This window comes from Chlorocebus sabaeus, chromosome 1 (genome assembly GCF_047675955.1).
Source record: "Chlorocebus sabaeus isolate Y175 chromosome 1, mChlSab1.0.hap1, whole genome shotgun sequence".
Classification (NCBI taxonomy): domain Eukaryota; kingdom Metazoa; phylum Chordata; class Mammalia; order Primates; family Cercopithecidae; genus Chlorocebus; species Chlorocebus sabaeus.
In genome coordinates, this window is record NC_132904.1 from 10,458,044 (window position 1) to 10,480,385 (window position 22,342).

The 22,342-nt window shown below is 53.8% G+C and overlaps 1 protein-coding gene across 2 annotated transcripts; it reads left to right on the forward strand.

Annotated features, from left to right (window-relative positions):
- Positions 1-13,166: 13,166 nt before the first annotated feature.
- Positions 13,167-21,938, forward strand: ZFTA (zinc finger translocation associated). Of its 2 annotated transcripts, XM_007994702.3 has the most exons (5): positions 13,167-13,386; positions 15,571-16,068; positions 16,608-16,994; positions 17,262-17,819; positions 18,021-21,938. In XM_007994702.3, exons 1-5 carry the CDS (start codon positions 13,248-13,250, stop codon positions 18,467-18,469), a joined length of 2,031 nt encoding a protein of 676 aa, XP_007992893.1. In that variant the 5' UTR covers positions 13,167-13,247; the 3' UTR covers positions 18,470-21,938. The 2 variants fall into 2 exon arrangements, with proteins under 2 accessions (XP_007992893.1, XP_037855099.1); XM_037999171.2 differs by lacking the exon at positions 16,608-16,994.
- Positions 21,939-22,342: the final 404 nt, after the last annotated feature.

A 22,342-nucleotide genomic window follows, 5' to 3' on the forward strand; every position in this document is an offset into this window, starting at 1 on the left:
ATAATTTTTTTTTGGATTAGTATTCCCAAGTATGCATCCTGTGTTTTATCTGGCAACCCTACGTGGGTCATATGTCAACTCAATGTGGGGGATGAGATCAGCTATACCCAAACCACTTAGTTTGAGTGTGAGAAGAGGTATCATTCCAGAAGGAAGAATGAAGCTGGTGTTTCCAGAAAGAAATGGAGGTGATATGCACAAATGATAGTGTACCTGTGTATGCTCAGTTCATTGTGACCCACCAGCCCTTCCCAGCTCCTGTATCCTGCCAATATATCTCTGCTTGGTACAGGAAGTAGGTGGAAATCCCTTGATTTTTAGGAATACAGGCTCCCCCCGCAACCCCAGGGGATGAATTATGGTTAAACTACCAATGATAATTGCTTTTCCTGTTGTCAAATGCTGAAAACAAATATTCCTAGCTTCCTTTGTAGCCAGAGATGACTATGCAACCAGTTCTGGCCAATGAGAGGTAAGGGAAAATTTCCTGGGGAGTTTCTAGGGAAGATTTTGATTCCCAGATAAAAGACACAGCCTCTGGAGGAAAGAACTTTTGCCCTTGTCTCTTTCTTCTTCCTTGGAATGCTGGTATGAGCACATATTTGGAGCTGTGGTATACAGCTTTTGATTGTGAGATAACAAACACAAGAGTTAAAAGCCAGCTAAAAATGGTGGAGCTGAAGAGTAGGAAGAATTTGAACTAAGTCTGGAAACTCCAACCCCTGGACTTCTTACATAAACAATAAAGAGCTTTATATTTTAGCCTCTGTCCTCTGTTACTTGCAGCCAAATGTAACACATACACCCCATCTATTACTCAAGCTGATACACCCCTTCCTCCAAGCCCACTTCTCTTCTAATGTCCCTCAGTTCAGGGAGTAGCAACACTATCTTTCTTTTCATGCAAACTCAAAACTTCATTTTCATGATTGGAACCCCCTTTTCTCCCCTAGTCCATCCCCTATTCTGTTAAACTTCCTTCCTCAGTAACTCTGAAATCTGCTCCTTTCTGCATTCCTTCTCCACTGTCTATTCCTGGCAGCTTCTCTTTCTCTGCTAGTCCAATTCGATAGTCTTCTAATCAGTCTTCCTGCCTTTACTCTTTGTCCCCCTGAAATATATTTTCACAGTTATTCTATCAAAAATCTGGTAATGTCATCTCTACACACACACACACACACACACACACACACACACACACATACTCTTCAGTTACCTCCCATTGCTCTTAGTATAAAGACCAAAGCCTTTTTAAAAAGCCCTGAATGCTTGGCCTTGTCTAAGCCATACCTTATCTATGCTGCTTTCCTGTTAGTGTCAGTCCGTTCCCTTCCACCACAGGCCCTTTCCGCATGCTGGAATGACTTCTCCCCTACCCTCAAATCACTTGATTCAACTCTGTCCTGCCTTCAATTCTCTTTATTACCCTGGATTTCTTAGGGGAGTCTTTCCTGACCACCCAGATCCACTGTTAAACTTTTTCAAAGCTTGATAAACTTAACCTTGAGTAAAATCCAGAGAGAACCTTCCCATTGTTCTCAAGACCTAGGAGGTGTCCATAGTCATCTCTTCTCATCTCCCCTAGAATCCTGCTAGTTCTTTCAGCTCCTGAGATCCTTCTTCCCTGGAACAATCAGGTTACTTTGTTGTTGTTGTTAAGACAGGGTCTCACTGTCACCCAGGCATGAGCTCGGCAGCAAGATCATGGCTCACAGCAGCCTCAACTTCCTAGGCTCGAGCAATCCTCCCACCTCAGCCTCCCAAGTAGCTGGGACTACAGGCATGTGCCACCACAACCCAGCTACTTTTTGTGTGTTTTATAAAGACGGGATTTCATCACATTGCCCAGGGTGGTCTCAAACTCTCCACCTGCCTCAGTCTCCCAAAGTGCTGGGATTGTAGGCATGAGCCACTGTACCCAGCCATGCTACTTTACATCTATTAACCCAGGCTTTCAAAATCAAAGGGCTGCTAATGTGTTCACCGCAGACAAAACAAGAAAATGAATTAACATTCTAGTAGATTATTTTGACATACAAAAATTAAGGCAATTACATTCTTGTATTTTTCTAACTGGGTTTTATGAGGAACCACTGAACCCAGATCTGGAAGGGTCTTGAAATGGCCAAAGGAAACTTCAAAGATGACAAGGCTTGAGCCAAGAGCAGAGGGAGCTGTGTGTGCAAAACTGCCCCCTTGAGAGGGGCTGAAGTATTGGTGGTGGGAGAGAGGCTGAAGGGGTAAGTTGGGCTGTAAAGGAACAGATTCTGATTCTGAGAGCAACAGGAAGGTGGTGGCAACTTTAAGTAGGGGAGGGATGAGATCAGATTTACTTTAGAAAGATCATTCTAGGGGCCAGGTGCGGTGGCTCACGCCTGTAATCCCAACACTTTGGGAAGCCGAGGTGGGAGGATCATGAGGTTAGGAGTTCGAGACCAGCCTGGCAAACACAGTGAATCCCCGTCTCTACTAAAATTACAAAAAAATTAGCTGGGCGTGGTGGCATGCACCTGTTTAGTCCCAGCTACTTGAGAGGCTGAGGCAGGAGAATCATTTGAACCCGAGAGGTGGAGGCTGCGGTGAGCCAAGATCGCACCACTGCACTCCAGCCCAGGCGACAGTGTAAGACTCCATCTCCAAAAAAAAAGAAAAATAATAAAGACAGATCATTCTAGTTGCTTTATGGAGAATGGATTGCAGGAAAGAAGAATGGAATGGGGAGATACAGGAGAAGGCTGATGAAATGGAGTGGGGAGATACAGGAGAAGGCTGATGAACTGGAGTGGGGAGATACAGGAGAAGGCTGATGAAATGGATTGGGGAGCAATGACTGGCTCTGGAAGTGCAACCAGCAGAGAAGATGTGCAGGTTAGGAGTTAGAATCTAGAGGCATCTGTGGTTGATTTGACACGGGATGATTCACATTCTCCGGCAGTTATAAAGTCAATACAACCCCAAAGAGGACGTAAATGTCCCAGCAGCTTTTTCCATGTCTTTTTCCATGGGACAGCGAGTTTTCCATGTCCCCTCTGCTGCTGCCAGCTTTGAACATTGGGCAAACCTTTGACTACTGAAAACTTGACATTAGAAGTCTGGTGTCCCTTCAAAGAACTTCCTGAAGGCCACATACAAGTGCCAAGCAATTGGACATAGATTGTGTTAAGTGGGGAAATAAACATTTATTTTTATCAGAAAAAATGCCTGTTTTTTCCTAAGAATTGGCCAAATATATCCTAATGAAATACAGTGACACAGTGAAAGTTTTTTTTTTTTTTAAGAAAGGATCTTGCTCTGTTGCTCAGGCTGGAGTACAGTGGCATGATCATGGCTCATTGCAGCCTCAACCTCCTGGGATCAAGTGAGCCTCACAACTTGGCTTCCCAAGTAGCTGGGATTACAGATGCATACTACAGTGTCTGGCTAGTTTTTAATTTTTTTTTTTTTTGAGATGGAGTTTTGCTCTTGTTGTCCAGGCTGGAGTGTAATGGTATTAACTCACTGCAACCTCCGTCTCCCAGGTTCAAGCAATTCTCCTGCCTCAGCCTCCCAAGTAACTGAGATTACAGGCGTGTGCCACCACGCTAGGCTAATTTTTGTATTTTTAGTAGAGACAGGGTTTCACCATATTGGTCAGGCTGGTCTCGAACTCCTGACTTCAGGTGATCCACCCACCCTGGCCTCCCAAAGTGCTGGGATTACAGGCATGAGCCACTGCACCCAGCCAATTTTTAATTTTTAAAAAATGGAGACATGGTCTCACTATGTTGCCCAGGCTAGTCTTGAATGCCTGGACTCAGGGGATCCTCCCTCCTTGGACTCCTAAAGTGCTGGGATTACAGGCACGAGTCACTGTTCCTGGCCTCTACTTCTGTTTTTTACTGCCACATAGTATTTATAGAATAAATATACCCTGGTTTATTCAGCTTTTCCCCTACTGAAGGACAGTTAGGTAATTCTCAGGTTGTCACTAGTACGTACCATGCTGCAGGGAACACCCTTGTCCATGAGTCCTTGTGTATGTGTTTTTCTCTAGGGTAGAGTTGCTGGATGATAGGGTATGTGCATTTTGTAAATAAACTTTTAAATTTGGGAATAATTAAATTTATAGAAAAGTTACAGAAATAAGAGGCTGGGCATGGTGGCTCATGCCTGTAATCCCAGCACTTTGGGAGGCTGAGGTGGGCGGATCACCTGAGGTCAGGAGTTCAAGACAAGCCTGGCCAACATGGTGAAACCCCATCTCTACTAAAAATACAAAAATTAGCTGGGTGTGGTGGCGAGCACCTGTAATCCCAGCTACTCAAGAGGCTGAGGCAGGAGAATCGCTTGAACTTGAGAGGTGGAGGTTGCAGTGAGCTGAGATCGTGCCACCGCACTCCAGCCTGAGTGAGACTCTGCCTCAAAAAAAAAAAAAAAAAAAAGAGAGTGGAGCTCTAATCCAACAGGACTCGTGTCCTTACAAGAATAAGAGGTGACCAGGCGTGGTGGCTCACGCCTGTAATCCCAGCACTTTGGGAGGCCAAGGTGGGCGATCACAAGGTCAGGAGTTCGAGACCATCCTGGCTAACACGGTGAAACCCTGCCTCTACTAAAAATACAAAAAATTAGCCGGGTGTGGTGGCAGATGCTTGTAGTCCTACCTACTCGGGGGCCTGAGGCAGGAGAATGGCATCAGCCCGGGAGGTGGAGCTTGCAGTGAGCTGAGATCGCACCACTGCACTCCTGCCTCAGCCTCCAGGGTAGTTGGGATTACAGGCACACACCACCACGCCCAGCTAATTATTTTGTATTTTTAGTAGAGATAGGGTTTCACCACGTTGGCCAGGTTGGTCTCAAAGTCCTGACCTCAGGTGATCCGCCCGCCTTGGCATCCCAAAGTGCTGGGATTACAGGCGTGAGCCACTGCGCCTGGCCGGGCTCCAATGTTATGACCTCATTTAACTTTAATTACTTCCATGAATGTCCTATCTCTAAATACAGTTGCATTGGGAGTTAGGGCTTCAACATATGAATTTTCTGGGACACAATTTATTTTCATAACACTCCTCTTTTCATTAATGTTCTTTTCTGTTCCAAGATCAATCCAGGATATCACAATGCATTTAGGAGTATGTGCATTTTCAGATTTAAACAGAATTGGCCAAGTTGCCTTCCACTGTGGCCCTAGACATATTCCCAGCTGTGTGTTCCCCTATCCGCATACCTTCCCTGATCATATCAACCTTTTAAATCTTTGCCAATCAGATGGATGATTAACTGTATCTTGCAGTGGCAGTTCCTTGAATGCAAGTAAAGTTGAGCTTTTATTTGCCAGCCACATGTTTTTCCTGAAGTGTGAATTGCTTCTTGCTAGCTTTTGATTTTTTTTTTTTTTTTGAAATGGAGTCTGGCTCTGTCACCCAGGCTGGAGTGCAGTGGCATATCTCGGCTTACTGCAAGCTCCACCTCCCGGGTTCATGGCATTCTTTTGCCTCAGCCTCCCAAATAGCTGGTACTATAGGTGCCCGCCACCACGCCTGGCTAATTTTTTGTATTTTTAGTAGAGATGGGGTTTTACTGTGTTAGCCAGGATGGTCTCAATCTCCTTACCTCGTGATCCGCCTGCCTCGGCCTCCCCAAAGTGCTGGGATTACAGGCATGAGCCACTGCACCCGGCCTAGTTTTTTTTTTTTTTTTTTTTTTGAGACAGAGTCTCATTCTGTTTCCTAGGCTGGAGTGCAGTGGCATGATCTTGGCTCACTGTAACTTCTGCCTCCCGGGTTCAAGCGATTCTCCTGCCTCAGCTTTCTGAGTAGCTGGGACTACAGGCGTGTGCCACCATGCCTGGCTAATTTTTGTATTTTTAGTAGAGACAGGGGTTTCACCATGTTGTTCAGGCTCATCTCAAACTCCTGATCTCAGGTGATCCAACCTTTTTGGCCTCCCAAGGTGCTGGGATTATGGGCGTGATCCATGGTGCCCAGTCAATGAGCATAAAGTTTTAGTTAAACAAGATGAATAGGCTCTGGAGATCTGCTGTAGAACCTAGTGCCTATGGTCAACAATAGTGCACTGTACATTTAAAAGCTTGTTTAGAGGATAGATCTCATGTTAAGTGTTCTTACCACAATTTTAAAAAGAGAGAAGCCTGGCATAGTGCTTCAAGCTTGTAATCTCAGAACTTTGGGAGGTTGAGGTGGGAGGATCGCCTGAGTTCAGGACTTTGAGACCAGCATGGGCAACACAGTGAAACCTCATGTCTACAAAAATACAAACATTAGGCCAGGTGTGGTGGCTCACACCTGTAATCCCAGCACTTTGGGAGGCCAAGGCAGGTGGATCACGAAATCAGGAATTCAGGATCAGCCTGGCCAAGATGGTGAAACTCCATCTCTATTAAAAATACAAAAATTAGCCGGGTGTGGTGGTGGGTGCCTGTAATCCCACCTACTCAGGAGGCCGAGGCAGAGAATTGCTTGAACCCGGGAGGTGGAGGTTGCAGTGAGCCGAGATCGCGCCACTACACTCCAGCCTGGGAGACACAGCGAGACTCAGTCTCAAAACAAACAAACAAACAAAAAACAGCTGGGCATGGTGGTGCGTGCGTGTATTCTCACTACTAAGGAGGCTGAGGGGTGAGGATCGCTTTCTTCCAGGAGGTTGAGGCTGTAGTGAGCCATGATTGTGCCACTGTACTCCAGCCTGGGTAACAGAGGAAGACCCTGTCTCAAAAAAAGAAAACAATACAAAAATTAAAAGAAAGGAAGGAAGAATTCTTCATCAGACAGAGAAGCTCTTCAGGGGGAAGGAGGGAATCTGAAATCAGAGTGGGAGAGCTAGAGTTTTTACCTGTGAGTCGACCTTGGTGGCAATATCTACAACAGGTGTTCAGTAAGCAACAGTTGGATAAAAGAATGAATGAATAAATGAACTTGCTTGAGAATACACTGTGTGGTGTGGGAGAAGTGAGGAAAGTTCCAGATTTATAAGAACGGAGTGATACCATTTACTTAAAGCTTAAAAACATGAGTCTGGGCACAGTGGCTCACTCCTGTAATCCCAGCACTTTGGGAGGCTGAGGTGGGTGGATCACCTGAGGTCAGGAGTTCAAGACCAGCCTGACCAACGTGGTAAAACCCCGTGTCTAGTAAAAATACAAAAATTAGCTGGTTGTGGTAGTGGGCGCCTGTAATCCCAGCTACTCAGGCGGCTGAGGCAGGAAAATCGCTTGTACCCTGGAGGCAAATGTTGCAGTGAGCCAAGATCGTGCCACTGCACTCCAGCCTGGGCAACAAGAGTGAAACTCAGTCTCAAAAACCAAAACACAAACAAACAAAAAAACACGAGTCGTGTATATTGTTTCTGGATATGTGGGCAGTGAAAGTGTCAGAGCCTGGATGGCAATGATAAGCAGTGGCTTCAGGAAGGGTTAACTTGGGCAACAAGTACCATGACGGCATGTGGAGGGGGAGCTTGCACCATCTCCGCAATATTTTATTTCTTAAAAAGTGTTAGGCAGCAAACATGTCAAAATGGATACTGTATAACAGATTTTTAAATGTAGGTTTGAAATGGTTTATCATTTTAAAAACTGTTTTGAAGTGTCAGGGATTTGGAGACGGGCTCTGGGTTAACTCTTCTCTTCACCAGTTGCTAGCTGTGTTTTGGACAAGTTGCTTTCTTTCTCATCTGTGACTGGTCGTCTGGGATATCACATCCTAGTCACCTGTACTGAACACTCAAGTTAACACTCGGAAACATTGCCAGGTTTCTCTTTTCCCAAAACAAAAACTTTATTGGCTGCTTTATTTTCAGATTTAAGAATCTGGGGGTTAAAATTCCACACCTGGCTGGGCGCGATGGCTCATGCCTGTAATCCCAGCACTTTGGGAGGCTGAGGCGGGCAGATCACCTGAAGTCAGGAGTTCGAGACCAGCCTGGCCAACTTGGTGAAACCCTGTCTCTACTAAAAATACAAAAATTAGCTGGGTGTGGTAGCGGGCACCTATAATCCCAGCTACTCGGGAAGCTGAGGCAGGAGAATCACTTGAACCCGGGACGTGGAGGTTGCAGTGAACCATTGCACTCCAGCCTGGGTGACGAGCAAAACTCTATCTCAAATAAATAAATAAATAAAATAAAATAAAATAAAATTCCACACCCTCTTCCCTCAACACACATTCAAAGCTCAAGGTTTTGGCTTAGACCTGGATATAATCTTTTTTTAAATTTTTAAAATTTTTTTTATTTGAGATGGAGTCTCGCTCTGTCGCCCAGACTGGAGTGCAGTGGCATGATCTCGGCTCACTGCAAGCTCCGCCTCCCAGGTTCATGCCATTCTCCTGCCTCAGCCTCCCGAGTAGCTGGGACTACAGGTGCCTGCCACCATGCCCGGCTAATTTTTTGTATTTTTAGTAGAGACGGGGTTTTACCGAGTTAGCCAGGATGGTCTCGATCTCCTGACCTTGTGATCCACCCACCTTGGCCTCCCAAAGTTCTGGGATTACAGGCGTGAGCCACTGTGCCCGGCCAGATATAATCTTTAAGTTTGAAATTCCTTTGGGATTTTACAAGGGATGATTTAATTTACAATCTACATAGAAAGTTCCTTTAACATTACAGCCTATATGACTGATCTTAGTTTTTTGAAAGAGTTTGGGTCTGCTCTCTGGAGAATGTTGAAGGTTACTTTTAGAACCAGCATTTGTTTTTTTAGTTCTGAGACATCCTGAAAAGTAGAATCCAGAATTTGTCACAAATTTGGGTCTAGGGAGGTTAATGTTTTACCTCCTTTAAAAACCATCCTTTGGGAACACAATTCACAGTTCCTCCGTTTTTGTTGTCAATGGCCCTTCCTTTAATGGGACCTGCCCAAAGAGCCACTGAAGTACTAGGAGAAGGTTGCCCCGCTGGGAGACACTGGCCCTTGCAGGCTGGGACCAACAACCTCAGAAGTCCTAGGGCTGGCCAGAGACAGCAGACAGGGGACTAAGTAGAATCTGAGTTAGACAATGGAAGAGGGAAGGTGTAAAAATCAGGAGTTCTGGTTTGAAATGGGCTCCAAAGTTCTCAGGTTGTGACCTCATTTTCTTTTCTCTTTTTTTTTTTTTCTTTTGAGATGGCATTTCACACTTGTCGCCCAGGCTGGAGTACAATGGCACAATTGCAGCTCACTGCAGCCTCCACATCCTGGGTTCAAGCGATTCTCCTGCCTCAGCCTCCTGAGGAGCTGGGATTACAGGCCCGCGCCACCATGCCCAGCTAATTTTTTAATTTTTAGTAGAGATGGCGTTTCACCATGTTGGTCAGGTTGGTCTCAAACTCCCAACCTCAGGTGATCCACCCACCTCAGCCTCCCAAAGTGCTGTAATAGGCGTGAGCCACCTTGCCTGGCCTGTAACCTCATTTTCTACCTCCAAATCTATTTTTCTTTTTATAGCCCTGTCCTCTCAATCCAGTTACTTGGGAGTTAGCAGGCCCTTTCCCAGATCATCACATTCAAGCAGGCCCATGTCCTGTAATTCTATCTTCTTGATATGCTCCAGCTAGAACCACTACTGCCCCTCAACATTCCCCAACCCCTGCCCCGGGCATAAGCAACTTTTAGGTATATCACTTAGGTAAGAAATAGCCCCTTGGTGAGAAGAGGTATCCTTTTTCCTGACTCTGCTGGTATTCATCCTCCAGTTGCCTCCCCTTCTTTCTCCTCCTTCCCCTCCTCCTCCTCCTTTCCCTCCTCTTCCTCCTCCTCACTCAGCTGGTATTCATCCTCCAGTTGCCACCGCCTCCTCTTCCTCCTCAATGCAGTGAAGTTTACACCATGATGTGTTATGGCCCTGCTCAAATCTTTTGCCCCCTCTCCATCGGCCCTGGGGCTGCTGCCCCAACATGGGTCTTTGTTGCTGTCCCTCTCCGCAGCGTTCTCCCAGCTGCCTCCATAATTGTCCACAATTCTGAGCATTGCCAGTGCCTTCAGGACAAACTCAGACTCTCCACATGGCACCTAAGGCTCTAGTCCCTGCCATTTTCTATTTCCTCTTCTGCCTCTCCCACCTGAAACCCTCCTTCACCCAGAGTTTCCCCAGCCTCTGCCAGGAAACCCTTGTTCCCTTTCTCCTCCTGGCAATACCTCCTGGTCTGTCTAGTCTTGCTTTTGCCCTCCTTAGGAAGTCTTCCCTGCTTGGGGGACTCTTCCCCGCTTGGGGGACCCTTCCCGGGGCTTCCCTCTCCCTTGGTGCTTATCACCCTCGACTGCAGTCAGGGCTGGGGACCCAGGGCACCGGAGGCACTGGTGCAGAGTGCAAGGTACTTTTAGGCTTTTAGGGGCTCCTGAAAATGTTTTCTTTTAAAGTTAGATAAAAAAAATGTAAGAGTCAAAGAAAGTGTGCTTTTTTCTCAGTCAAAAAAATAAATGCGTAGGGTCCATGAAAATCTACTGAACTATTTAAATTTTTTTTTTTTTTTTTTTTTTTTTGAGACGGAGTCTCGCTTTGTCGCCCAGGCTGGAGTGCAGTGGCGCGATCTCGGCTCACTGCAAGCTCCACCTCCCGGGTTCAAGCCATTCTCTTGCCTCAGCCTCCGAGTAGCTGGGACTACAGGCGCCCGCCACCTCGCCCGGCTAATTTTTTGTATTTTTTTTAGTAGAGACGGGGTTTCACCGTGTTAGCCAGGATAGTCTCGATCTCCTGACCTCGTGATCCGCCCGCCTCGGCCTCCCAAAGTGCTGGGATTACAGGCGTGAGCCACCGCGCCCGGCCTAAAATTTTTTTTAAATAGAGGAAGATACTTCATGAAGACAAAAGCACCTAAGGCCTGAGAAAGTGAGAATGTGACCCTGATTGACTGCCATTGGTTTCCCCTTCCCCCAGTGGGGTTGGGGGGTACCCCTCTGCATTATGTGATTAAGTCTCTGCACCCCCAGCCCCGTTCTCATCACTTAGGACTGCTTTCTGAACAAGAAAAGAAGTGCATAAATAAATGAATGGCCTTGCGCAAGGCTCTTGACTCTGTCTCGATTTCTTCATCCCGACAGCAAAGTTCCAGCTTCACGGGGCCGCTGCGGGGTTCAAGTAGTGAGGGGGAAACTTTCAGAACTGCCGAGTGTGCAGCCATTCCTGAGGTGCAGAATGTGGGTGGCAAGGGGAGGGCAGAGATTGTTGAAGGTGGCTCCAGGTGGCTTTGATACCTTTCTTTTGGTAAGAAAATTACCCTCTTTATACACGCAGAGCACTGGAAGGACAGACACCAGTCTCACAGGGGCTGGCCCTCAGCATTGGTTCTCTGTGGGGCGAGCAACTAAACTAGAATAAAGCACAAGGCCCTCGGTCCCAGAAGAACAGGCTTCTTTCATTTTAGGACATTAGGCTCTTTTAGCTTCTTTTCCTTTCTTTCCCTTTTTTTTAAACCATACTACTTAGAAGAGTGTGAAGCCCAGGTCTCTGTCTCACTTTCCCTTTGTGTTCCCGGGCCTGGCACAGGTGAGGGACATAATGAATTAAGGAATCTCCCATCTCAGGGTCCTGCGTGGCACCCATCAGCATCAGGGCCTCTGACCCCAAGTAGGTGAGAGTAAGTGCAACCCCCTCCGCCCCCGCCTGCCTGAGCGCAGGGCCTGCCGCGAAGAGAGCAGAGTTGTGAAACGGAGACTCAGTTTACCCAAGGTGGAGTCTCAAGCACGTCAACATGGGGGCTGAGGAAGAGATGGGACATTTCCGCGGCGACAGAGTCCAGAGGCACTTAAGAAATCTTAGTTTTTGTCCCCTCCTCAGAAACACATCGGGGACAGGTTTCCTGTGTTCCAAGTAATTTAATTGCCATGGCTGTGGGTGCCTCTGAAAAGGAAAGTCACAGGCAGTATCAGTCTTGCCCATCTTCACTGCTGTGTGTCCAGCGTCTGAAAGCATGAGGGCACACAGTAGGCGGTGAGGAGCGGACGAACTGCCATCGGCGACCGCTGGGTACCTCCCCAGTGCAGGGAACAAAACCCGCCTCCAGACAAGAAGACCCTGCAGGCCTCCCGCAACCTGTAATTTGGATGTCCAGGAATCGCCTTTGTTGTGGGCGCCCAACCTCAGGCAAAGCGAGCACCTGCTCTTCCCGCCGGTCCTCGCAGGAGGACCCCGGACTGCTGCGCTCCGGCTGCCTCTCACAGTCCCTGCGCTCCGCTTGTCGGGAGCTGGGAGCCCGGGGGCGCCCCGGGACCCGCAGCCAGGGTCCGCCCAGCGCTTCCCAGCCGTGGTAACGCGCCTCCCCAGATGCCAGACACCCCGCCCGGGGCCAGCATTCTTCGCTTCCTAGGGCCGGGACAGGGGTCTGGGGCTGCGTCAGGGACTAGTCAGGCACCCCCAGGCCTGCGGGGGCAGGATCCTGAGTCACCGCCGCGCACGCCCTCTCCTCCCGGCTTCTATCCTGGGGCTACCTCCGCCCCGCAGGGTCGGGACCCGGCGCAGCCGGCTCTCCGCGGGTATGCTGTGCGCCCCTCTCCCCAGCCCGAGTCACTGCGGCCGCCGCCCCCACCCCTGGCTGGCTCCGGGGAGCCTCGCCTGTCCGCCCCTCCCATGAGAAGCTCGAGCTCTCAGCGCTCCCGGGCGGCTCCCGCGGGAGGGGGCGCGGCCGCCCCCACGGCTCCACCCTCTCGGCGGGGCCGCAGCCATCTGGGGCCCCTGCCAGTAGCGGCCGCTCCGGGGCCCGCACCGAGCTCGCAACCCGCTTGCGCGGCGGGAGGCAGCCCCGGGCAGGGACCCTGGCCTCCCCAGCGGGCGCTCCCGGCGCTGAGATACCCCGAGGGGGCGGTGGCCGCGAGCCCAGCCCGGTTGGAAGCGCGTTGCAGGGGACGCGGGCACCCCTCGCCACCTCGGTGACCCTTCGGGAGCCGGGACCGGAGCCCCGGTGGCGGCGGTGCGGGCCCGCGCGGGCGGGAGGTCCGTGCCCCTAGCGTCCGGACCCGGCGCAGGCTGCTGAGCCTCGGCTGGGCTCGTCGCCTCCCGCCTTTCCCCCCAGCCCCCCGCGAGCTGGCAGGAGGAAATAGCGCGCGGCCCCTTTAAATTTACCCAGGAGCCCTTAAAGGAGCCCCAGGGGCCCCAGACAGGAATCCCCACCCCGGTCCAGCCCGCGCCGCCGAGCGAGCAGCCTGCCGTCCGTGCGGCCGGCCGCCCCGTGCATGCGCCCCGCGCCCCGGGGCCCCGCGCAGCGAGCGCTCCGCGCGGGCTGCCGCCAGCCCCGCGGCCCCGCGCCCCGCCGCCCCGGGGCCCCGCTCCGCAGCGCAGCGCATGGAGCCCGGCGGGGACCACCGGAGCCGGAGCAGCGGCGGCAGGGGCGGCCCCGGGCCAGCAGTGGCCTCGGCACGGGGCCGACGGCTGCCGCCCGCCGGATCGAGCGGCAGCGCGGAGCCGGAAGAAGACGAAGGCGGTAAGAGCTGGGGCCGGCGGCCCGGGCGGGGGCCCCGGCGTGGGGGAGGGGAGGGCTGCGGCTCGGGGCCCCTCTCCGCCGCCGAACAAAGCGGGGGACGCGGGCAGGGCGGCCGGGGGCGCCACCTGGTGGGCGCGGAGCGCGGCTGCAGGGCTGGCGGGGGAGCCCCCCGCCCAGCTACCGGGGTCGGCCCGCGGGGCTTGGGCGGCTCGCCTCCCCCTTGAAGGGCCCCGCGGTCGCCCGCAGCGCCCCGCCTTGGGGGCCAGGCCCGAGGGGCCCCACTGGGCAGGGCGCCACGGAGCGAGGCTTGTGGACTTGCGGCCCCCGCCCCTTTCTCTTTCAGACTCCCACGTTGTCTCCCTAATCGGGCTGTCTCTTAAAAGTCCGTCCAGAACCTGGGTCCCCTTCGGGGGCTTTTCCCCAGCGGAGCTGAGCTCAGCTCCGAACTCTGCTGTTGTAAATCGGGCTGCTCCTCTCGTCTCGTGGCCTTGTGAGAGACATGCACCCTTTTTCTTTTCTCCCACGTTCTCCCTAGGAAAGTGCATCGCTTGCGCCCAGGGGGCTCACACCATCTTTTCCCACCGCGGGCAGTTTTTAAAGCGATGGGTTCGCCCACAAAGGCAGACAGACACCCCTCCTGCCCGTGCATTCTCCCTTCCCATCTTTTCAGAATTTTTTTTTGCCCTAATTTGTCAGCTCTAGCGGAACCAGCCAGTCTTCCTCGTTCGCTCTCGAAGGAGACTGTTTACTCATTTCCCGGCTGCAGGGTCACGCCTTAAGACCCTTGAAGGTTTCCTTCAGGCCAGGGAGACTCAGCCCGAATCTCCAGGCTCCCCTCCCGGTCTCTCCCCTCCCAGAAACGCCCCATCCCCTTTTGTTTTTAAAGAACCTCGGCTCCTCCCCCTTTTTCGGCTCTTAAAGGGCCAATCCACCTTAGGCTAGCCTGGATCCAGCGCTGGAAGGATGCTTAGAGACCAGCCAGCTAGCCAGTGTCTTTGCAGACAAAGAAGCCCAGGCCCAGAGGGTGGACATGACCTATCAAAGGTCACAGAGCAAGTTACCAGTGAAGCCAGGACTTGAACCCAAGCCTATGACTCCGAAGCCAGTAGATTCTATGGATCTACTTAAATAAAAACTAAAACAAAAAAAACTTCCACAAGGGTGACAGGAGCCCTTTCTGATCCTGTCTTTTGTTTTCCCAACCCTGTGATTCTCCACTGGGAGAATGACCAGAACCTGCCTGTGTGCCCAGGAGACCCTTTTTCTAAATCAAGAGGGGTGGGAACTGTAGGGAGGGTAGGGGACTGCTCTGGGTGGGTGTCTGACACAGGGAACGCTGTTGGGTTAGTGGGGCCTCTCCAATGCCCGCCCTTCTGACTGCTGGGCAGTGGCCAGCTCCCTGCCAGAGCAGCAAATAAAGCCCCAGAAGGACTTAATGGGCTTCAGTGGATGGTGGCCACTCCCTGCCGCAGTGTCATTAGTTGCCACTCTGGTGGCCCTCCTCCTATCCCTTTTCAGGGTCATTGGCTCCTCCAGAATCTGGAGAAGTTTTGGTCTCAGAAACTCCTTTCCCTGGAGATGTTGGCAGCTTTGTCTTGGGGATCCCTCCCATCTGGGGGCCTAGATTTGGGGAACTGACAAGGCCTAGCCCATCCCCAAAATGGGACTCTCAGGAGGCTGTATTTGAAGCATTACTGGAAAAAGGGAGAAGACTTGTGGGTGGGGCCCTCCTGGCGGGGGCCCCAGGCGGGTGGGTCCCGTATGCAGCCCTGGCTGCAGACAGATGCCCCCTTTGTTTGTCTGGCCCCACTGCCTGCTCTGCTCCGGCTGGAACCGCCCTGGCCTGCTGCTCTCCCGGCTTTCTCCCTACAGCTCTTGTCCAGAAAGGGCACCTTACAGAGCTGGCTGGCTCCTTGGCCCTCACCTTATTTTTTAAAAAGTCAGAGTTGGTTCCATAGTGCCCTGCGTCCTTTGTTCTTGATCTCCTCTTAAAGGGTCCTTGCCCTTTGTAAAGGGCTGTTTTGGCTCACCGCTTCTCCTACATCCCTTTTATTGCTGTTGCCATCCCTTTCCTGCCCCGGAACACCCCCTCCCCCAGCTCCCTCTCTCAGGGCTCACCATTGAAGCCCTCGCTTCTTTCCCTGGAAATCAGAGATTGAAAAACTCTCTCCCTTTCCCCTTCAGGGCAAGATCTTCAGCTGGAAGGGGGTGCCTTGGGGTCCTGGGGGAGTGCCCCCCTGCCCTCCTCCAGGGCCAGGGGACCAACATCTTCAGGCAGGAAATATTCAGACCACTGTGAGGCCCGGGCTTCAAGGCCTGGAAAAAGCCGAATCCCTGGCCGTGACCACCGGCGCTACTACCACGACCACTGGCGGCTGGAGTACCTGATGGACTTCAACCCTGCCCGGCATGGCATGGTGTGCATGGTGTGTGGCAGCTCCCTGGCCACCCTCAAGCTCAGCACCATCAAGCGCCACATCCGCCAAAAGCACCCCTACTCCTTGCACTGGAGTCCCCGGGAGAAGGAAGTCATCAGCAACAGCTGGGATGCACACCTGGGGCTGGGGGCCTGCGGAGAGGCCGAGGGCCTGGGGGTCCAGGGGGCTGAGGAGGAGGAGGAGGAGGAAGAAGAGGACGAGGAGGAGGCAGCCGGTGTCCCCGCTTGCCCGCCCAAGGGCCCAGGTAATGCAAATGCAGATTCTGTAGAGGCGGGGGCCTGGGTGGCCAGTGGGGTGCAGTGGGTCAGCCGCTCTGCCAAGGAGCTGGTGTTCTTGAGCAAGTCACTGCTCCTTCTCTGGGTGGGGTCTGTTTATCGCCCTTACTATACGAAGGTGGGGGAAGGACAGTAGGGTGAGAGGGTCTCCGATGTCCATGACAGCTTGGACATTCTGTGGTTTTTGAATATCAAGGAGAGAGGTTGGGCGACAGGCCGTTGAAAGGCTTGGAGCAAGGAGGCCTGGCTGGGGTGGGTGAGGGAAGGGGAGGGTGCTGGAGAGGTGTGGCTGACGGTGAAGGCCAGGGACAGGGCTAAATTCCACTCTGGGGGAAGTGTGGGTGGTGCTTGAAGTGTGAGCAGAGGAGGGTTTAGGGAGGTGGAGTTAGGAGTTCAGGGGAGAGGAAGAGAAGGGCAAAGGTTAGGCCTGGGGCCCAAGTGAGAGAGTGGCAGTAGTGGGGTGCTCTGTGGGGCCAGCGTCTCAGTTCCTTCCCTCCAACCCTTTCAGGCAAAGCCCCAGCTGGTGGGGGCTGCCGGCGCCAGCGGCGAGGGGGCCCAGTGGCACCCCGGGCTCGGCGTCTGCGCCTCTCAAACTCCCGGAGGGCCGGGGGCAGCAGGGGGCTGGGGGCCCGGCGCCTGGAGAGGAGGCTGAAGGAGTCCCTGCAGAACTGGTTCCGGGCCGAGTGTCTCATGGACTATGACCCGCGGGGGAACCGGCTGGTGTGCATGGCCTGTGGTCGGGCACTGCCCAGCCTGCACCTGGACGACATCCGTGCCCACGTGCTGGAGGTGCACCCGGGCTCCCTGGGGCTCAGCGGCCCCCAGCGCAGTGCCCTGCTGCAGGCCTGGGGGGGCCAGCCTGAGGCGCTGTCTGAGCTCACCCAGTCCCCACCAGGTGCGAGGCCCATCCCAGGCTGAGACCCCCTCATATTGGGGCTCTGAAGTGGGGTCTGGCCAAAACTGGGAGGCAGGGACTTAGGGCTGAGGGCTGAAGGCCAGGAGCTGGCGCTCCACACACATACACTCACTCCGCCCCCAGACACAGACAGACTGGGGCCTTTAGCTTGGGGCTGGGGTGAGGAGCCAGGATGGACCCCTCTGCGTGAGCAAGGGCAACCCAGCCAGCAGGCTGAGCCCCTCTCCCTCACCCCTTCCCCAACAGGCGATGACCTCGCCCCCCAGGACCTGACCGGAAAGAGCCAGGACTCGGCCTCCGCTGCTGGAGCCCCCACCTCTCAGGATCTCAGCCCCCCAGACGTAAAGGAAGAGGCTGGCTGGGTCCCTGAGAGGCCCGGGCCCGCAGAGGAGGAGGAGGAGCTGGAGGAGGGCGAGGGCGAGAGGGCAGGGGTCCCGGGCCGGTCGCCGCGGGGCCGCGCCCACCGCCGCCACCCCCAGGAGCGCTGGCGGCTGGAGTACCTCATGGAGCTGGACGGCGGCCGGCGCGGCCTGGTGTGCGGTGTGTGCGGGGGCGCGCTGGCCTCGCTCAAGATGAGCACCATCGAGCGCCACATCCGCCGGCGCCACCCGGGCTCCACGCGCCTCGGCGGGCCCGTCCAGGCCCTCATCGCCCGGGAGTGGAGCGAGAAGGCCGCCCACCTGCTGGCCCTGGGGCTGCCCCGCCCCGAGTCCCCCCGGGGCCCCGCCGTCCCCGACACAGCCGCAGTCTCCGAGGAGGGGGGAGGGGACGAGGAGGAGGAGCCAGAGGAGGAGGAGGAGTGGGGTGAGCGGTGGGGCCAGAGCAGGCGGAGAGGGAGAGCCGGGCAGGGCCCCGGGCAGGCAAGGAGTGAGGGTCGGGCGCTGTTGGGGAAGAAGGGACTGGAGGATGGGATAGAAGGGCAAAGGCGGGGTGACCGGAGATGAGACGCGGGGCCCGGCCTGTTGTCCCCCGCTGTCGCCAATGCGGCCCTTTGTCCCTCCCTAGGCGACGTTCCGCTGTCTCCTGGGGCTCCCTTGGAACGGCCCGCCGAAGAAGAGGACGACGAAGAGGACGGCCAGGAGCCCGGGGGACTCGCCTTGCCGCCGCCGCCTCCCCCGCCGCCGCCCCCGCCCCGCAGCCGGGAGCAGCGGCGGAACTACCAGCCGCGCTGGCGGGGCGAGTACCTGATGGACTACGACGGCAGCCGGCGCGGCCTGGTGTGCATGGTGTGCGGGGGCGCGCTGGCCACCCTCAAGGTGAGCACCATCAAGCGCCACATCCTGCAGGTGCACCCCTTCTCCATGGACTTCACGCCCGAGGAGCGCCAGACTATCCTGGAGGCCTACGAGGAGGCGGCGCTGCGCTGCTACGGCCACGAGGGCTTCGGGCCGCCCGCCCCGGCGCCGCGCGACGGCGGCGCGGACCTCAAATCTGGCGCCGTGTGTCGGGCGTAGCGACCTAGCGGGCCCACGGGTCGGGTCAGGTCGGGTCGGTTCGGATCGGGCCCTCCTCGCCCTGTGCTCGCCCGGACCTCCCACTTGGCAGATTCTCGCGCCAGGTGTTAGAGCTTCCCGCGGCCGCGCCCCCCGCTGGCCGGGCCGGGCGGAGACTGGGGATCGGGTGGGGCCACCGGCGTTCGCGCGGTGCCGCTTGGGTCCCTGAGCCAGTCGGTACGCTGCGGGAATGCGCACTCTCCCATCGGCCCGGAGCCCTGCCCTCCCCGCGCAGGGCCCACGTTTTCCGAGAATCCAAAGCGGCCTCTAAGTGTTAGCGCCGAGCGCTCCCGGCCGCACCCCGCGAGGGAATCCTCCGCAGGCCGGGACTGGGGGCGCTGTCAAGTCAGTATTGGGGCTACGCAGGCTCTGGCCCTGGCCCTGGCTGGGGACCCAGTTCTCTGCAGCCTTGCACGCCGGCAGGCACGGCTCCCGGCTCGGGGGCTGCTGGCTGCCCTTCCCTAATTGGGATTCTCGGCCTCTCGGAGGCCCCGGCTGCGGACTGGGGCTTCCAGCGGGAGGCTGGGCCGCGGGGCTCGGGCCTTCCCGGGCTGGCAAGGCGCATTGGACCGAGGGCGGGGCGATGCGCCCGGGGCCCGGGCCGGACCAGCTGCGCCTACCTCTCGGGCAGGCTCAGTGGGAACCGTGCGCCTGGCGGCTCCACCCTTCTCCCGGGCCGCTGCCACGCCCTCTAGGACATCTTGTAAAGGGATTAGCACTTTTTTCCTTTGCTCCTCTTGCCCCGAGGGCCCTTGCTTACCCCTAAACTCAGAGTCGGGCGCCACCAGTTCCGGGGGAGCCCGGGGCACAGGCGGTCCCGGCAGTCAGCCTTCGATTCCCGCTCCATCCCCATACCCCCTTTGTCCGCGGTGGATGCGGCACCGGTTCTTAACCCGCAGGGCCTGGGGCCGGGCCTCGGTCTCTTCCCCGTGGCAGGCCCAGGCCCTGTGGGGCAGGGAAGGGGCCCCGCGATCTCCCAGGCAGGTCCGAGAGGGATGTGTAGATTCATTCTCCCGTGGAGAACAGGTGGCCCCGAGATCAGGCCCTTTTTTGCTCTTTGTATTTTATTTTGAAACTGTATTTAATGCTTTTATATGAAAGGGGGAGGGGCGGGGACAGAGGACCCAGTCACCCTTATGTGCAAATGTCTTATTTATTATGCGTGTATCAGAGATAAGCTGTGAGAGGTGGTGGAGGGAAGACCTGAAGGAAGGAGGAGCGAGGGCAGAGGCGGGGACGGGAGGACCCCAACTAGCTGTGCTGATGTTACTCTTGCTGGGAGACTCCCGGCCCTACTGTCTGCTCTTCACAAAGCCAGGCTGCTGCAGGGACAGTTCCCTCGGTCCTAAAGTCGGGGCGGGGAGGCTAGTGGGTGGAACTTGAGGGTTAGGTCTGGAGGAAGAGATGCCCTGGCAGCGGGGGCCAGCCCCTGCCTCGGGGTGGGAAAGCAAAGGGCAAAGAGGAGGTCCCTCCTCTCACTCCTGACCCCCAGGCCAGAACCCAAGGTTCAAGTGCCTCAGGCCCAGTCCCCTTGACTCTTCCTGTTTGGGAGTTGGATTTTATACCACGGATTTTATAGCATTTTTATATAATTCAAGATTGTCAGAATTGGAAAGGGCCCTGGAGATCACTAGTACCACCCTCCTCCCCTTCACAGATAGGTAAATTGGAGCCCAGGAACCCAGATGGTCATACAGCCAGGTAGGCACAGTAGAAGAACTAGAATGAAAATTCTAGCTCCCGACTCAGTGTTCTTTACCAGGCTGCTTCCCAATTCACTGGTTATTAAAATTTGTCAGGCCTGCCAAAGGATTGACATGCTGGGCACTGCAGGCCACCACAGTGGATATGTGACTCCTGAAGGTGGCAAAGCCCTGCACACTGCTTTGGGATGAGCATGCTGAGCTCTGCAGGGCCTCAGCTGGAAGGTGCCGTGGGCTCCGCCTTCCTCTCCCCAGCAGAACTCGAGGCGGGGCGGCTGCCACCGGGCCCAAGGCCTCCTCGGCAGGGGGCTTTGTGCTCTTTGTTGTGGAGGCCACCAGGGATTCAGGAAGATCCTGAATGGGTTGTCAGTTGACTGAAAAGTAAATTCCCAGTGAGTTTGAACCTCCAGGGTTTTTGGGACAGTATTAAAAGCTTGAGAACGGAGATTATGGATGGCACCAGGCTGTGCACTGCCATTCTTTTACTTTCCTTCATGTATTTTTTCGGATCCAGAGTATTAACACCCTCAATATTACTCTGCCTGCTCAAAAACAGTAGGTAAATTAGGGCAACCAATTTATAATCACTCAAGCCCACTGCCAAAGTTCAGATAAGCCAGGGTGGAGGAGTTAGAGGTTTTCCCCCCTCCACAGGCAGGGAGAGGCCTCAGGAGGAGAGTGGACATGTTTACTGAGACAGCCCCAAACACACCAGCTCAAAGTGTGTCTCTCAGAGCAGCATCACCTTAGGAATCTGCCAGAAGTAAAAATTCTTGGGCCGTACCCTAGGGTTACTGAATCAGAAGTAACCCTAGCAGTTGGTTGGGGCCAGTGTGTTTTCATGAGCCCTTCACTGATCTTAATGCAGCTGAAGTGCTGGGCACCCGTGACGGGGAAGGGCTGCGGTCGTGATTCCGGTGATTTCTGCTTTGATGGAAGTTACAGCCTCACAGGTCAGAGGCTGCAAGTTGAGTTGGCCTTCTTGCCTAGGTGTGCCTCCTTGCCTTGGGATTCTGACATGAACAGGTGAAGTCTCCATGATTTTTTTTTTTTTTTTTTTTTTTTTGTTAATGGTATGCTTGCTATTATGGCCAATATGTAAATGTTACTCTGAATACATATTTATATACCATGTTACTTAGTGACATTATTCAGACATTTGTATGCATATTTGTGAAGTTGTTTGCATCAGTCATTTAAAGAATATTTCAGCCTAAGTTTTCTAAGAGGTATGTTTGAATACATTTTTAAAAGCCAGCTTAAGGGTCACAGCAGCCTTAGTTTAGGAGAAGAGCTAATCACAGGTGACCACTCAAGTTCTTTCAATGAAGACCTGATGATGTATTTAGTTCCCATTTTCCATGGTGATTGACTCAATTTAAGTGCATTGTGGCTATATGTAATTTACAGGCTGCTTTACGTTGCAGGTGGGGAAATCTCCTAGGCTGGTGTGAGGCCGATCTGGGATAAAAGACCCCCTGACCCCCCTCCTCATTCTTCTAAGGTCACCACCTCTTAGAGGGTCTCTTATTTTCTTTCAGAGATCAAATGCACAGTTACGCTCTACAACTAAATTCTGCAGTCTTGGGAATCCTTACGATTATCAACTATTAGTCACTTTTTAAAGCCCCCAAAGTGGAGTGAGGATAGGGGGAGTGGAAGCAGTGTTTGGTTCTTACTTTACCCAAACTGTGTATAAAGAATAAAGTTAGCAGAATGATGCCACAGTCATTGTGTTTTTTTTTTTTTTTTATTAATACCACATCAATTTGCAATTTTACAGGAACCAAGATTCAAGCTCCTTAGGTGCTACTGTTTTTATGTTGCACGCACAGACACGTACACAGAGTTTCATTAGTAATTTTTCATCTATAGGTTTTTCTTAAAAAAAATCCTGTGTGGCACAAAGATCTCTTCAATTATCTAAACACAGCAGCAACAAAAGAAAAACTGGATGTGGTGCTTCCACTGCAGAAGGTCTTTTGGAGGGGAAGCCCAAAAAGACAATCACTGACTTCCTGGGAGGGCAGAGGATGAGGATGGAGAATGCACTTCCTACTAGGACATGAAACCAGTTAAAACACAAAGGGGGCTAAGAAAATAAGACGGAGTAAGGCAAGGGTACCTTTTA